Here is a 15,339-nt window from a genome sequence, read left to right on the forward strand (position 1 = left end):
AAAAAAACTATGAATAAATAGATAAAAATAATGAAAAATCTTCATTAAACAAACCCCAAAAGACTAAAAAGATAAATTAATATAACTGCCCATCTATATGCAATTTTTTAAAAAAAGGATTATCCAAATTAAACACATTGAAGCCCCAACAAAATAGCCCCAAATTAAGCTAATTATTTGATGGAGAATAAAACTATATATTAAAAGAAAAATTCCCATCTATTATAAGCTCACAAAAATTACACTATGATTGTAAATCATCATTACTCCAACTAATGAGACATCTCTCTCTCTAAAGCTCCATGATTGATGAGCATATTAAGTAACATGGGCATGCATGCAAATCCCAATATACAAATTGAAAAATAATTGAATTAAATTGGGGAATGAATTGAATCTTAGCTTAAGCTAGAGAGTAATGATTATGTTAGGAGGGAAACAAATCATGAAATTGTAATATTAATTAATTAGTTAATTAAAAGGAAATGACATAACATAATCTAAACATATTCATGAAGGCAAATATAAATTGAAGACAAAAATCACATGTGTTTTTTGTTTGTTTGTTTTTCCAAAAGGTTAAAGAGAAAAAAAAAAAAAAAAAAAAAAGGAAAAAAACATGTGGGTCCTAAGTTGTTGGAACTTGTTTCTCAAGCGTGAGTGACATTACCCTATATTTGTGCACTCCCCAAAAAAGCATCATTATTTCTCACTTAATTCTTATATTCACGTCCTTCCAAAAGTAGTCGACAAAGTGCATTTTCATTCAATATTTTCTCTTATGCTCTTCCAACAATAATATTTATTCTCTTATTAACTCCCACGAACTTTCTGTTTTATCTAATTTGATAAAATCTCATAAATATAAACATTTAAAGATGTTTAGTCCAATCGCACCCATAATAAATAAATTTGGGAGGATCTCTTCGGTCAATAGATTTAGATAGCAACTAGAATCTAGGATTTGAAATCAAATCATCACATGATAAAAAAAATGAGATTACGTACAATGAAAATAAAGACGAAGAAAAGTCAAAACGTTCAAAACCCACTCAAAGAATTACTATCTAAACCCATCCGAATCTATTTTATATCCAACACGTTATTTATCTAGTCAGCTATATGTTTAACCTACACAATTAGCTAAAAGCATAGTAGATCACAACTTCTCACTGACACATACATATAGGAAAATTGATGCATATCCAATCCATTATTGATATCTAGTACTACGTAGACTATTTATGAGTTAGTTTCGTTTAAAAAAGATCTTAACTTTCTCAAATTATAGGAACTAAATTTATAATTTAAGAAACTTTATTTTGTTATATACTTTGCTTCTCCAATCAATCAATCTCGTTTTTCATGATTCACTTTCCCTTTCATCGATCATTACATAATCTTCTTCAACGATTGTGATCATCGTGATCTTTCTTTAGATTTCATCCGATAGATCTCATTCACGACTTTTTATTTCTGACCATTTTCACATCTCTAACATTGTAAGGCTTGGTTTTCAAACAAATAGGGAAGGAATGACATTGTTTTGGTGATTTTTAGGTCATAATGTTGGTTATTCTTTTTTCTTTTTTGGGTCTTTTTGGCTGTTAGTTTGAAGGAGAAGGATAGGCATGGTGGGGGAGAGAGTCAAAAAGGTGGGAATTAAGCTGCTCAAAGAACAAGCAAAGCTGTAAAGTTGATTATAAGAAGTGGAAAGCAAGAGGAGAGAGAGAAAAAAGAAATAGACCAAAACATATGAATATATATTTATATGAGAGAATGTCTTGAAGAGAGAGGTAATGGACATTAAAAAGAAAGACTTCATGTTTCTCTGTTTACAAATCCCCATGTGTTCATATTTGGCTTCACTCCATTTCCCATTTCTTGGATTCCTCCATTAATCTCAATCACTTCTTTCAAAAGCAATAAAAGGAGAGGCACATCTACAAACACACTCAACTTTATTTTATGCGATTTTCTACCCACAACTTCCTAAACTACCGACCTAAAAATTTAAAACAGATAAAGGAACATAAATTTAATGTTATATCATCCGACATTAAAAACATTAAAAACCTTGGATCAATATGTTATGAAGAGATTTAGATTTGGTGAGAAGATCTCTCTCAACTTGGATTGCCATTAAAAAAACAGACAGTAGAACCAAGTTTTCTTTTCATCATGCTTCTTTTATTTAATTATCTCTATCTCTTTTTGTTTTTTCTTTCTCTCTCATTTTTTTTTTTGTCTCTTTATCTTTTTTTTTTTTTTTTTTTTTTTAATGAATTTTATAATTTTTTTATGTTTTATTTTTATATAATTTTTAATATCCTCATTTTACACTTTTTCTTTTCCCTTTCTCATGATCCAATGCAGCCACTAACTCAATCAATATGTTTCCCCTAATTTTTTCCTTGTCTTTTCACTTATAAATTACCAACAAACTTTAGAATAACCCATTTGAAGGTGACATCATTAAAATTACATTTCATATGATCCCATATTCATATATATCTACAAAAAGTTATATATAACGTGACAAAATATGCATATTATATTTTGAGAATAATGGGTCGTTTTTAAATTCACTTAATTTCCATAAGATTTCTAATCATCATCATCATATATATGTATATATATATATTACTAAAATCTAGAGGAAATTTGGAGCTACCCAACATTAAAAAGAAAAAAAAAAATTATGTAATAATTTCGAATGATCCGAGGTGTAGCAGTTCTTGTATCATTTGTTCAATATGATCATCTTCAAGAGGTTGAAGGCATTGTTGATGATGAATGTTGTTATTATTATTATTGTCATTCATCTCCATCTGACCTTCGTCGGAGTAGACCCACGTTTCTTCGGGTGTCCACCGACGACCGGTGGTGGGTCCGGCAATGCTCGGTGGAGGGGGCTGGAATCCGGCGGGGTGCTGTTTGTGGATGTGTTTTTTGGCGATTTGGAGTGAGGCTAAATGGCATTTATGTAATTTGGCTATAAGCGCGGCGGAGAGAAGGTTAGAAGAGGAGGATGAGGAATGTTGATCGTTTGGATTGTATTGGAAGTTGGTTCGGGCATTTGGACCGCACATCAACCGTGCTGCCTCGTCGTAAGCTCGGGCTGCATCCTCCGCCGTCTCGAACGTCCCCAACCATATTCTCGTCTTCCTGAAACAATAAAAAAGCTTTTAAGCAACAGCAAACAAGGAAAAGAGTTCATATTTTTAACGTATAAATTATACGATACTTTCTCTGTGAAAATTTGTAGCTCTATTCGAAATGAAGGAAGGAAGAAGAATTACAATAGAGGGTGGCGAATTTCGGAGACCCAAGAGCCCCAATGTCGTTGGCGAACGCCACGATAGCGTTGTTGAGGTCGGGCCATGGATCGGTTGTCGTCGGAGAAGAAGAAGAAGAGAAGTGATAGAGTTCAAAAATTTGGTTGGTGTGTGATAAAGAGTGGGAAAATGGAGAAAGTGAGTGATAGGATGAAAGGAGGGAGAGGAGAAGTATATATATAGAGAGAACTTTTCTTTTTTTCTTTTCTCTCCCTCTCTCTTTCTCTTTTTTCTATTTGGAACCTTTTGTCTCTCAATTTTATTATATATGGGTCCCTCATATTTTGCCTCTTGCTTCTTTCCTTTGTTCTTTTTTTTTTCCCATCCTTTTAACCTTTTCATATGCAAGTCATTTATTTGAATAGGAGAATATATACACACACATGAAGAGCCTTAAATTTTACTTAAAACTATGGTCTCACTTAAAATTTTAGTTAAAATCATAAATTTAGTCCCGAAAACTCTTTCAATTTTGTATTTAATAAATCTTTCAATTTTACGTCTAATAAATCCATGATACCTATCTTCGCAATTTTATGAAGAAAAATAAAGTGTTATCTAGGTTGCACCTATCTTTGTGCAGTTCAGACAGTTATCTAATAATATATATATTTTTTATGTAAAGAAATAGAAAACATGAGATTAGGCTGCATCTAAGAACTCACAAAATTTGTGTTTTTTTTTTTAAGGCTAACAATCGTTTCCTTATACAAAATTAAAACTCAATTTCATAATAAATAAATAATTTTTTTTTCAAAATTTTAAATATGCAGGAATTGAATATATAAAAATTGAAAGTTTAAAATTTTATTGGACACTTTTATTGCATAAAAGTTCAAAGATCAACCTTATAATTTAACTTAAATGTATCATAGTTAGATTCATTATAAATATATGTATTTTGAAATATATCAAACAGGATTGATTCATCAAAGATCGTAGTTATCATATGATAAAGAGTTTAAATTTTGAGAATCAATTAAAACATGATGAATCTATCAAATTAAGGTTGTATATATCTTTGTTTGTCACTTAAAACTAGAAAACCTTATGTTTTGTGCAAGGAGTATGGCCAAAGAACTCGACCATGCAAGATGTTTGATATCCAAAAACCAACAAAAGGAAACATCATTTTCTCTAACAACGATCTCTGGGCCCCCAATTAATTGGTTGAACATATATCTATGCCATTAATAAATCTTATTATACACCCTAATGACATTAAATATGACATAAACTTTTCCACAATGTGTCTATTAACTATAAATGCATGTGGTGGTCCCCCGCACTAATAGTAAACATGTCATGTTCTAACGTTTATTTTGTCACTGGTTTATGTGTCAGTAGACCAATCCAAATATAACACAATGGATGTAATTCCAATAATCATTTGAAAGGTATTCAATGATTCAATTTGCATTTTCGCCTTTGCTGAACTCAAAGGAAAAAAAAAAGAGCATAAGAAAGTCTTTCTTATGTCTATGTATCTTCTTTTTAATGACTTGATCATAGAAACTAACTCCAAACTAAGGTTAACTGTACTTGGACTTAGGGCAAACCTATTGTTGGGTAACCTTCCCTACAAAGTTTTCTAGGAAGTATGTGAGTGAGGTCAAAACATGTCGCAAGGACTCGTGTTGATCTGTAAAAGAGATATATAGTCTCCACTTTAAGAAACAATGCAAGATAAGTAAGATAGCATCGCCAGATCTTGAATATAGGGTCGATGAACCAAGTAAATCTACGCAATAATCTATTATATCCGAAAAATTAAATCATTGGAGAACAAAACAAATAACATAGCTTTTCAACACAAATTTAGAAAAAAAAAAAATGATTTGTTGAGAGAGAGAGAGATATGATGTTAAATGGGAAATGAAGAAGGGAATTAGAGGACATTGGTACATGGCTCACATCATCTCTTATTCTTAACATAGAAACCTCTCCATATGACATTTCACTATGTCAACCCACATCCCCTCTTTCATACATTACTTTCATTTCCCATCTCTCTCTCTCTCTTTCTTAGACTTAGCTGCAATTTTTGACTCATTTATGAACTATTCTATATATGTTTTGTGTTCTTCAAAATAACCAAAATATGTCCTTTTTCTTTACTTTATGTCTCTCTCAACATTTTAACCTACCCCCCCTTCAAAACACACCTTTTTTTTTAATAGTTAAACCTTTTTTCTTTTTTGTTATAGTTCACTATCAACATATATGAGATAGAAAGATTCGAATATATGATATTTTTGTCAAACATTGTATATATTTTAATCAATTGAGTTATGTTCAAGTTGACATCACTTTTAACTTTTTCGAAAGTTTATTTGATATAGTATAGCTTTTTTTATTGTTTTGAGATGACGAATTCCAATAATATTAAGCACTTATAAATTTTCATTCTTTCTCATCCACTCCCTTTTGCCTCTTTTTTTCTATTTTTATGGTGAGAGAGACAAAACAAAAAAGAGAAAGATGAGGTTTCTCTATGCTTTTGGCCAAATTAGAATAGGGCCTATTTACCTTGTTTCTTTGTGGCCAGGTGTTATTGGTGAAGCCATTTTCATGATTAGATTTTATCAATTTTGTAACTTGATAATTTGGCATGTTTTATGGCTCCAATTTTGTATTATTTATTAGTTAGTCCCTGGGTCATTTTCAAATTTAATCTTCAGGAAGGACCTATTCTTTTATTCACTTATTCAACAAATCTTACTTTCATGAAGGAACTATTAATTTATCTTGAATATAAATTTGATTCATATGATTTAAACCATTTTTATTTGATCCTCATAGGATTGAAAGTTTGCATTTAATCACGTCTTGATTAAATTTGATTTTTTAAAAATTTCAATTTAGTTCACACAAATTGTGTTAATAATAATAATTCGTTTGACAATTTTTTTTCCCGGAATAATTGTGTTAGTTATTGAAGATTTACAACTAAATACAAAATAAAGAAATTAGAAATTAGGTGGTGGATTCTTCGGGCTCGTTTGAATTGATTTGAGAAAAAATGTTTTTCTTAAAATAAAACTCATTTTTATGTAAACATGTTTGAGAAAAACAGATTAAAATACACTTGAAAGACTATTTTGAGTAGTTGCTAAATACTTCAATTTCTTCTAAAATGACTTATTTTTTAAATTAAACACAAAAATATATATTCCAAACACATTCTTCGAGTGATTAAAACCTAATTTCAAAATAATTGGTGAGGTTTAACTAAAATATATATAAGGACCACTTTGAAACTCTTAAATAAATTATTATTACGGAATCAATTAAAACTAAACTCAAACTTTAAGAATAAAAAAATATTAGTGGAGTAAGATCGTTAATGTGGTCGCTCTACTCTCTTGCCAAACTACGACATTAAAAAAATTTGGTATGTCTTCTCTTTCCATTTTAGAGGAAGAAGAGGATTGATTATCTTACAATGTTAGTGAGGATGGTTGTTGTTGTTAATGTGATTAGTAGAATAAATAATAATAATAATTTTTTTAAAAAAGAGATAAAATGGACTAAATAGAAAATGTTAAAATTGGTAGGACCAAATTTGTAAATTAACGTATTGAAATATTAGTAGAAACCGTGTTGTTGGAGCATATGATAGACCAAAAAAGAAAATGCAAGAGGAATATATATATATATATATATATATATTTTTTTTTTCACTAGGGAAGGTTTTTTTTTTTTTTTTTGGACAAAAGCACATGCGTCTCAATGTCAAGCATTTAATGTAGCAGAACAATCAAATTTATCCACACAAGACCCCGTCGAATCACAATGTATCTAACTCTAGTAAGAAAAATTTTTAGTACTACGATATAGTAGATATCTAATCTCTTTCAATTTGAGACATTATTAAACAATGTTATTTTAAATATTCTTTTATGATAAATATAATGATAATAATTTTTTTTTCATACTGCTGTGTTACTATAAATTTTTTTTGAAGATCCTAATGGATTGTAATTCACTTAAAACACTTTTTTTTTCATCTTTTCTTAAGTTTTTTTTTTTTTTAATCTTTGGATTCCTCCATTAATCTAAATAGCTATTCAATAAAAAATTGTTTATATGTGTGTGTGAGCGTGTGTAAAAATAAAAACATTGTTTTATTGTTGATGAAATCAATATAAATTTTGATTTTTTTTTTATTAAAAATCGAAATAAATTTATTTAGATTCAAGTCATGCATGATCTAAAATAATGGACATTTATTGTATTTAGGAAAGAAAAAAGTGGACAACGAAAGAAAGAGATAGCAAAATAGAGTGAAAAAAAAATCAATTTCTACCTTTGAATTTAACTTTTACCGATTGTCGTTCTACTTTTGCTATAAATTCACCCACTAATATCAACAGATTAATAATTATAAATAATCTCCAGAAGGTTATTAATCCAATAAAAATCAACATTTATTTAAATTTATAATAAATATTATAACACTTATCTTGTTGTGAATTTGAAGAGCTTAACGGCGCACAACGAGAAGAGTATACAGAAAAAATATAATATAATAACAATATATAATATATAAATAAATAAATAAGTAAATAAAATGATAAATAATAGATTTCTCTACTTATTCCAATCTTTTTGGATTGATAAGTAGAAGGTGGATTATAATGACACTAATAGTGTGTAATCTTGAGACACATAGACAACACATGTGATCATGGATAAATGATGACACATGGCCAATAGACACTAATAATGGACATCTACTTTACACCAAATTCAACATATTTATAATACTTCCCCTTAGATTCTCATTATATATGAAATATGCCTCATTAAACCTTACTAAGAAAAAATCCACTGGGAAAAAAGTCATAGTGAAGGGAAAAAAGTATATATTTCATATAATTTGATACTCTTAAAAAGTATATTTACTCCCCATCATGGAAACATCACATGAGATCTCTAAGTCGCCGCATTCTAATGTTGAGTACCAGTTTTTCAAAGGCAGCGGTAGGTAACGTCTTTGTAAATAAGTCTGTTAGATTATCTTTCAAACAAATTTATTGTACAGTGATGTCGACATTTTCATCAAGATCACGAGTGTAGAAAAGCTTCGATGAAATATGTTTTGTTCTATTTTCTTTAATATAGTGTTGTGTTGTTTTCGTATAATATTGTTATAAGATTTTTACTAGAAGACAAACCACATGTTCCACGAATGTGGTGAGTAATTGATCTGAGTCATACACATTCTCAACTAGCATTGTGAATTGCAAGAATTTCAACATGATTTGAGGAAGCAGTTGTTATGGTTAGTTTCACCAATCGCCATGATATAACAATTTCTCCACATGTGAATAGATAATCCGTTTAAGATTTAGCTTTGTGTGAATTAGATAAATATCCAGAATCTACATAACTAACTAGATCAAAATTTGATTTATTTAAATAAAACAAACCCATGTAGATCATTCCTCGGAGATAATGGAGTATATGCTTAATTCCGTTCCAATGTCTTTTTGTTGGAGAAGAACTATATCTTGCTAATAAATTTACTGAAAATGAAATATCACTTAAGGCATGAGCTTTGTTTATTGGATATGAGTAAATGCCAGAATTAAATAACTCTTATTTTATTCATTGAACAATGTGTATCTTTACAAAACAACGAGACTTCGAGAGAATTAGAACACCAATCTCAACAATCTCCCACTTGTCCTAATGACTCCGGAGACTAATGTACAATACAATATAAAAATGTAAGATGTACAATAAACTAGGGCATACCCAGTATCATCTCCCACTTGCTCTAGACAAGATGTCGCATGTCCCACAGACCCAAACTTTCCAAGTGACCCTCGAACACTTTAGTCATGAGGGCCTTTGTAAAGGGATCAACAACGTTGTATTCTGTAAAGATCAGATCCTTATCTCCATATACAAGCATGTAGCCCATCGTTCTCTGAAGATACTTGAGGATCGTCTTGACTGCCATCCAGTGATCAAATCCTAGATTGGACTGATACTGATTGACAATCCCTACTGCATAGCAAATGTCGGGTCTAGTATACAACATTGCATACATCAAACTTCCTACAACAAAAGCATAAGGAATCCATCTCATCTTCTCAACTTCTTGAGGTATCTTAGGACATTGATCCTTAGATAGAACGATTCCATGCTGGAAGGGTAACGAACCCCTCTTGGAATCTAGCATCCTGTACCCGATCAATATTTGATCAATGTACGATGCCTGAGACAAGGCTAACTATTTGTTATTGCGATCTCAAATAATCTGGATCCCGAGAACATACTGTGCCTCACCCAAATCTTTCATTTGGAATTGGGCAGCTAGCCACTCCTTAATGCCAATCAGATACCCTACATCATTCCCAATGAGTAGAATATCATCTACATACAGTACCAGGAAAGCTACTGAGCTGTTGATGATCTTCTGGTAAACACAAGGCTCATCAACGTTCTGGTCAAAGCCAAACGAATTGACAGCAGTGTCAAATCTGATGTTCCAAGATCTATATGCTTGTTTCAGCCCATAAATGGACCTATTAAGCTTGCAAACTCTTTGCTCTTGTTCTGACTAGAACCCCTTTGGTTGAGTCATATAGATGGTCTTCTCAAGATTACCATTAAGAAAGGTAGTCTTGACGTCCATTTTCCATATTTCATAATCATAAAATGTGGCTTTGGTCAGGAGAATCCTGATAGATTTCAGCATGACAACAGGTGAGAAAGTTTTCTCATAATTAACACCCTCAACCTGGGTATAACCTTTTGCCACGAGTCTAGCCTTAAAGGTTTGTACCTTTCCATCTACACCTCTCTTTTGCTTATAGACCCACTTACAACCAATAGGTCTTACCCCATCAGATGGATCAACATGCTCTCAGACGTTATTGAAGTACATAGACTCCATTTTCTGGTTCATGGCCTTAACCCATTCATCTTTGCCAGCATCATCCATTGCTTTTTAAAAGACAACGGATCCTCGATCCCATCATTCGTAATGATGTTTTGGGCTTCAGTCAAACCCATGTAGTGATCCGGTGGGTTCATGACCCTCCCACTATGTCGAGACAGTCTCAACTCTTGAGCTGGTTGACTAGACGTTCCGACCTCAACAACTTTTGTTGATCTGTCGGCCTGTTCAACAACTCTTGTTCAACCCTTAGCAGTCTCAGTCTCACTTAAGATCTCACGTAAAATGAGCTTACTTCATGGCTTATAATCCCTCATGTGATCTTCTTCCAAAAAGATAGCATTATTGGAAACAAACAATTTGTTCTCACTCGGATCGTAGAAGTATCCTTCTCTCATTTTCTTGGGATAGCCTACAAAGAGGCAAACCTTCTAACGCAGTTCTAACTTCTTTGGGTTAGTCGCTAGCACATGTGCCGGACAGCCTCAAATCCTGGAGTGGCGTAAACTACCTTTACGGTCTTTCCATATCTCGAAAGGTGTTTCAGAAACACTTTTTGAAGGAACGTTGTTCAGGATATAACATGCAGTCTGCACTGCATAACCCCAAAACGAGTCTGGAAGATGAGCATAACTAATCATAGACCAAACCATGTCCAACAAGGTTCTGCTTCTCCTTTCTGATACACCATTTTGCTGAGGTGTACCAGGGGCCGAGAGTTGGAACGCAATCCCATGTTCTATCATATAGTTCTGGAATTGGAGGTCCATATACTCTCCACCACGATAAGATCGTAGTGTTTTTATCTTCTTACCTAACAAGTTTTCAATTTCGGCCTTATATTTCTTAAATTTGTCAAGGGCTTCAGACTTACATTGCATTAGGAAAAGATACCCAAACCTTGAATAATCATCTATGAAAGAGATGAAATATTCACCCACATCGAGCTCTAACATTCATTGGACCATAGAGGTTTGAATGTACAAGCTCCAAGGCTTCCTTGGCTCTGTAACCTTTTCAGTAAAAGGTCATTTGGTCATCTTGGCTTCGAGGCATGATTCACATACTGACAATGAGTTTTCTTCTAAACTCTTTAGAAGTCCACTTTTCACCAACTTCTCAATCCTATTGAGGTTAATGTGACCTAACCTAAGATGCCAAAGATGGATGTTTTTCTTTTGGAGAAACCTTTGATCTTTTAGATGTTGTTGTCGTATTGAACATTTCAGTGTTAAACAAGGTTTTTATGACTAACGACCTTAGTACATATAAGTTATTTTCCATTGAACCATAACCAATCTCCATTCCATTCTTGAAAATAAACACTTTATTATCAGAAAAGAAGATAGTGTAGCCTTGTTCAATGATACAAGAAACTGAGATTAAGCTCCTCTTAATGTGAGAAAATACAAAAACATTATCCAATAACAGATAACGTTTTTTTTCAACAAATAACTTCAGTCTGCTTACAGTAACAGCTGAAACAACCTCACTAGTACCGACTCAAAGAGTCATCTCTCCCTGTGACAACATTTGCCAAGAACTGAATCCTTGGTAAGAGGAACTGACATGATTGGTAGCACCTGAATCGAGGATCTAGGCAGAATCATTATTCTCTACCAAACATGTCTCCAAGACAAATAAATCATATTTACTGTCCTGTCTCCTCTTTTGGAGAGTAGTGAGATGGAGGCCGTTTGCCACGAAATTCGTTTCACACGATTCTTTCCACTGTAAGTAATCGGTCATTTTTAAAAGCTTTAAACGGAAATATTAACGAGTTGCTAAAAATAAAAACATATTGACCTACGTTAGGTTTTAAGCAAATATCCGTTGTAAAACAAAATAACATCCAATAAGGTTTTAGCAAAACTAACATGAACCCTGTGTGACATCTAGTTTCGCAATGATGCTTCAAAGGTTTAGGACAAAAGCCGCCGAAGGGAGGTCAGTTATCCCTCCTCTGAATTGAGAAGTTCTCAACCAGTCATTAATACCAGAACAACTCTTGTTCCTCTAATGACAAGCCATCATTGATTTTGCCAAGAGATCATTAACTTACTTAACAATCTTCTGTAAGTGTGACCCGCCATTTTAAGCCCTAGAGGTCCATCCCAAAAGGCCAATCTGAAGGGAAAAAATCCGATTGGGGCAAAACCTAAAGCGACCCTATCCATTTCTGGAGTTCACCTTGATATTGATCAACTACAAAAAACCCATCTGAAGGGGGACGCTTCGAAGGCGACACAAGGGCGTAAAGAATGATCTCACAGTGTGAACCAATGACAAAGACCATAGGACGAGTTGACACACAACCTTTACTCACATACTCTAAATACTCTCTCCGTCCACCTCGATATTGACTCATGTAAACACCATCCAAAGGGGGATGCATCCTGGGCATCTTGAAGCCAAGCATGAATCTCACGGTGTGAACATATAGGGAGAAACGTGAATGGAATCATAGACATATCTGATACGCCTCTTCCTCTCATTGAATATTTTATAACCTAGGGTTTAGCTTACTTAGAAAAGAAACACGGCTAAGGATTTTAACTAAGTGACTTTTAGGTTTTCCCAAGAGTAACATTTACCTTGGATAGTTGAACAACTTTTGATCATCATCCATTAAACGTTTTAACAGAGTCTTTGACCAAAACGTCGCATACTTTTTGAAAATCTATTTACGTCACCTTTTCAGGTAGGTTCCCAAGTAAGGGTGTTACGTTTCCGTCAACTTAAGAACCCCAGCTTAGCCAGAACCCGCCTTAGACAAAAGGTCCCTTATAGATAGGTTTACAACAAATTTAATCTTTTATTCAACTAATTTAATCCTATTAAATCGATTTTAAAAGATTAATCTAGGTTACTAAACTCTTTAGAACCATTTGAACTTAGGTCTATCTCAATCCAATTTTAAAATCCTTTTAAAAACTTGAGTACACCATAAGTCTGCATGCAACTCTGAATTATTGATTTTTGGTTTAATTTCCTTTATGACACTTATAAACGGAAACAACCACAATGCTAAGCTAACACATGCAAGGCATTCGTAACGCTTATAAACGACCTAAGTGTCATGCTCAATGTATTGTCTATTCATTGCTACTTTTTTTATATAACACTTATACAAAATGACAATGAAACAAGCAAAACATGCTTCCATTCACCCTTAGACTATAACATTTATAATAAAAGGATGATGCATGATAATGCCCACTGCATGCAAAATATAACTTTTATATTTCATGATGCATGCATATGCTTTCAAGTAATTTCTTCATGCAATATTATAACATTTATAATACATGATGCATGAATAATTGCACAACCTAAGATAAGTTTTTAACTATATGACAAACACTTTGACATATAAGTACCATACATCACATGTATAAGCAATCAAAGTTGATGAACCAGGTAAAATTGCCTTAAAACACAAAAAGGAAAGCTAACTATTACATGGACAATGTGTCTTCGGTTCAAACAGGCGAACCGAGTCTTGAACCGCTCGGGCAAAGCATCGCTTCTCCTATCATCGTGTACTAAGTACCCCGCGATCGTCTACACGATAAAACAAACACTTCGTTCTATCGCTTACCAGCGCTCTAGAGTTAAATGATCGTTTAGCATTTACTATACGATCGTCTAGAAAAATCCAAACGATCGTTTAGTTATTACTACACGATCGTGTACCTTTACTAAGCGATGAAGCCTGAAGTACACGAGCGCGCTCCGTACAACGCCCGCCTTCCGCGATCGTCTAAGCGACTACAATACCGTGAAGCATCATCGCCTAAGCGATCGTTTAGTTAGCATCTCTGTATTGCATACGCGCGATCAGATAGGTAGTAACTAATGATGAAGCTTGCTAACTATGTGATCGTCTAGCGCGCACCTTCTACTAAATGACGAGCATCACATGCTCTCACTACGATCGTTACCTCCAGCGCCTACACGATCGCACAACCAATGCTACGCGATATGGTAAATGATTTACCCCATCGCTTAGCATTAGCTAAACGATCGATTAAAAAATACTACACAATCGTCTAGAAAAAAATATCTAAACGATCGTTTAGTTAAATCCCAATGATCGTTTACTTGAGGCTACACGATCTGACCAATGCTTGATCTTCTTCTTCATTGAGAACTGCATCGTCATATGCGAAGCTTCATCACGACTCGACAAACTCGACCTTTTCGAATTACAGACTCGATTGCAAAGTTAATTTCACCCATAAACACAGGGGCCCTTACAATTTACACTTTGTAATACCAAAAGCTTTAACCAAAAAGGCAATTTAAACCCGAAATGTTCATCAAATTCGTCCACAAATGTAGAAAACGGTTAACCACAAATGCAGAAACCCACCGCGACTGAAAAATGCATTCAATTGAGATATGTAATTTGGAATATCAGAGAACCTGGCTCTGATACCAATTGAAGAAAATCGGAACTGAGATTTCCATAAGCAGCGGAACAAGATTATTCCAAATCACAATCATGAATGAACATAACATTTATAGTCGACTTCAAACAAGCGGTTATACAATTCAAACGCAGAAATTACAGCATGAACAATTCAAATGCATGGGTAAATTGTATGCACATATAAAGATGCGTCTCCACGCTCTGTTGCGCGACCATTCGAACAATTAGCAACCTCGAACGCTCGATCTACACGACCGCAACACAGCAATGAACACAACACGAACACTTTGTGCTCGTCCTCAACGATCTCCTCGGTTACGAACTCCTCCGCAACACGAACGGCCTCCACAGCACCACGAACGGCCTCTAGAAAACTTTGATAGTGTCGAGTTGAGTCTGACACCACCAACAAGGCTACCTTAGTATTCTCGGTGTGAGAATCTAGAGGGTGGGCTCTGTTCAGACTTGGTATGAGGTAGACGAATGGAGGAAACACCGATCGAGTATACGACTGGGCAAGTGGGAGATGGCGGAGACCTATCGTAAAGGTCGATGCCCAATCGTTTAGATAAAGTTATGCAATCGTCTAGCAAAAGTTATGCGATCGTTTAGCTCATCGTTCAGCTTGGTCTGTCGCCTACAGACTCTACATG

The 15,339-nt window shown here is 33.7% G+C and overlaps 1 protein-coding gene across 1 annotated transcript; it reads right to left on the minus strand.

Moving 5' to 3' along the window:
* Nucleotides 1-2,452: 2,452 nt before the first annotated feature.
* Nucleotides 2,453-3,487, minus strand: LOC120087088 (ethylene-responsive transcription factor ERF003-like). The gene is made up of 2 exons (XM_039043962.2): nt 3,303-3,487; nt 2,453-3,168 (listed from the first exon to the last, which is right to left on the minus strand). The coding sequence occupies exons 1-2, from the start codon at nt 3,383-3,385 to the stop codon at nt 2,700-2,702; spliced, it is 552 nt and encodes a 183-aa protein (XP_038899890.1). The 5' UTR covers nt 3,386-3,487; the 3' UTR covers nt 2,453-2,699.
* Between the last annotated feature and the right edge of the window lie 11,852 nt (nt 3,488-15,339).

The sequence above is a fragment of the Benincasa hispida genome, chromosome 9 (genome assembly GCF_027475165.1).
Source record: "Benincasa hispida cultivar pf3 chromosome 9, pf3_genome.v1.1, whole genome shotgun sequence".
In the NCBI taxonomy this organism is placed as follows: Eukaryota; Viridiplantae; Streptophyta; class Magnoliopsida; order Cucurbitales; family Cucurbitaceae; genus Benincasa; species Benincasa hispida.

Coding starts and splice junctions, on each gene's coding strand:
- LOC120087088 (XM_039043962.2), bottom strand. CDS start 3,385: ATGGCCCGACCTCAACAACGCTATCGTGGCGTTCGCCAACGACATTGG. Junction 3,169..3,302: donor GAAATTCGCCACCCTCTATT/GTAATTCTTCTT, acceptor TTATTGTTTCAG/GAAGACGAGAATATGGTTGG.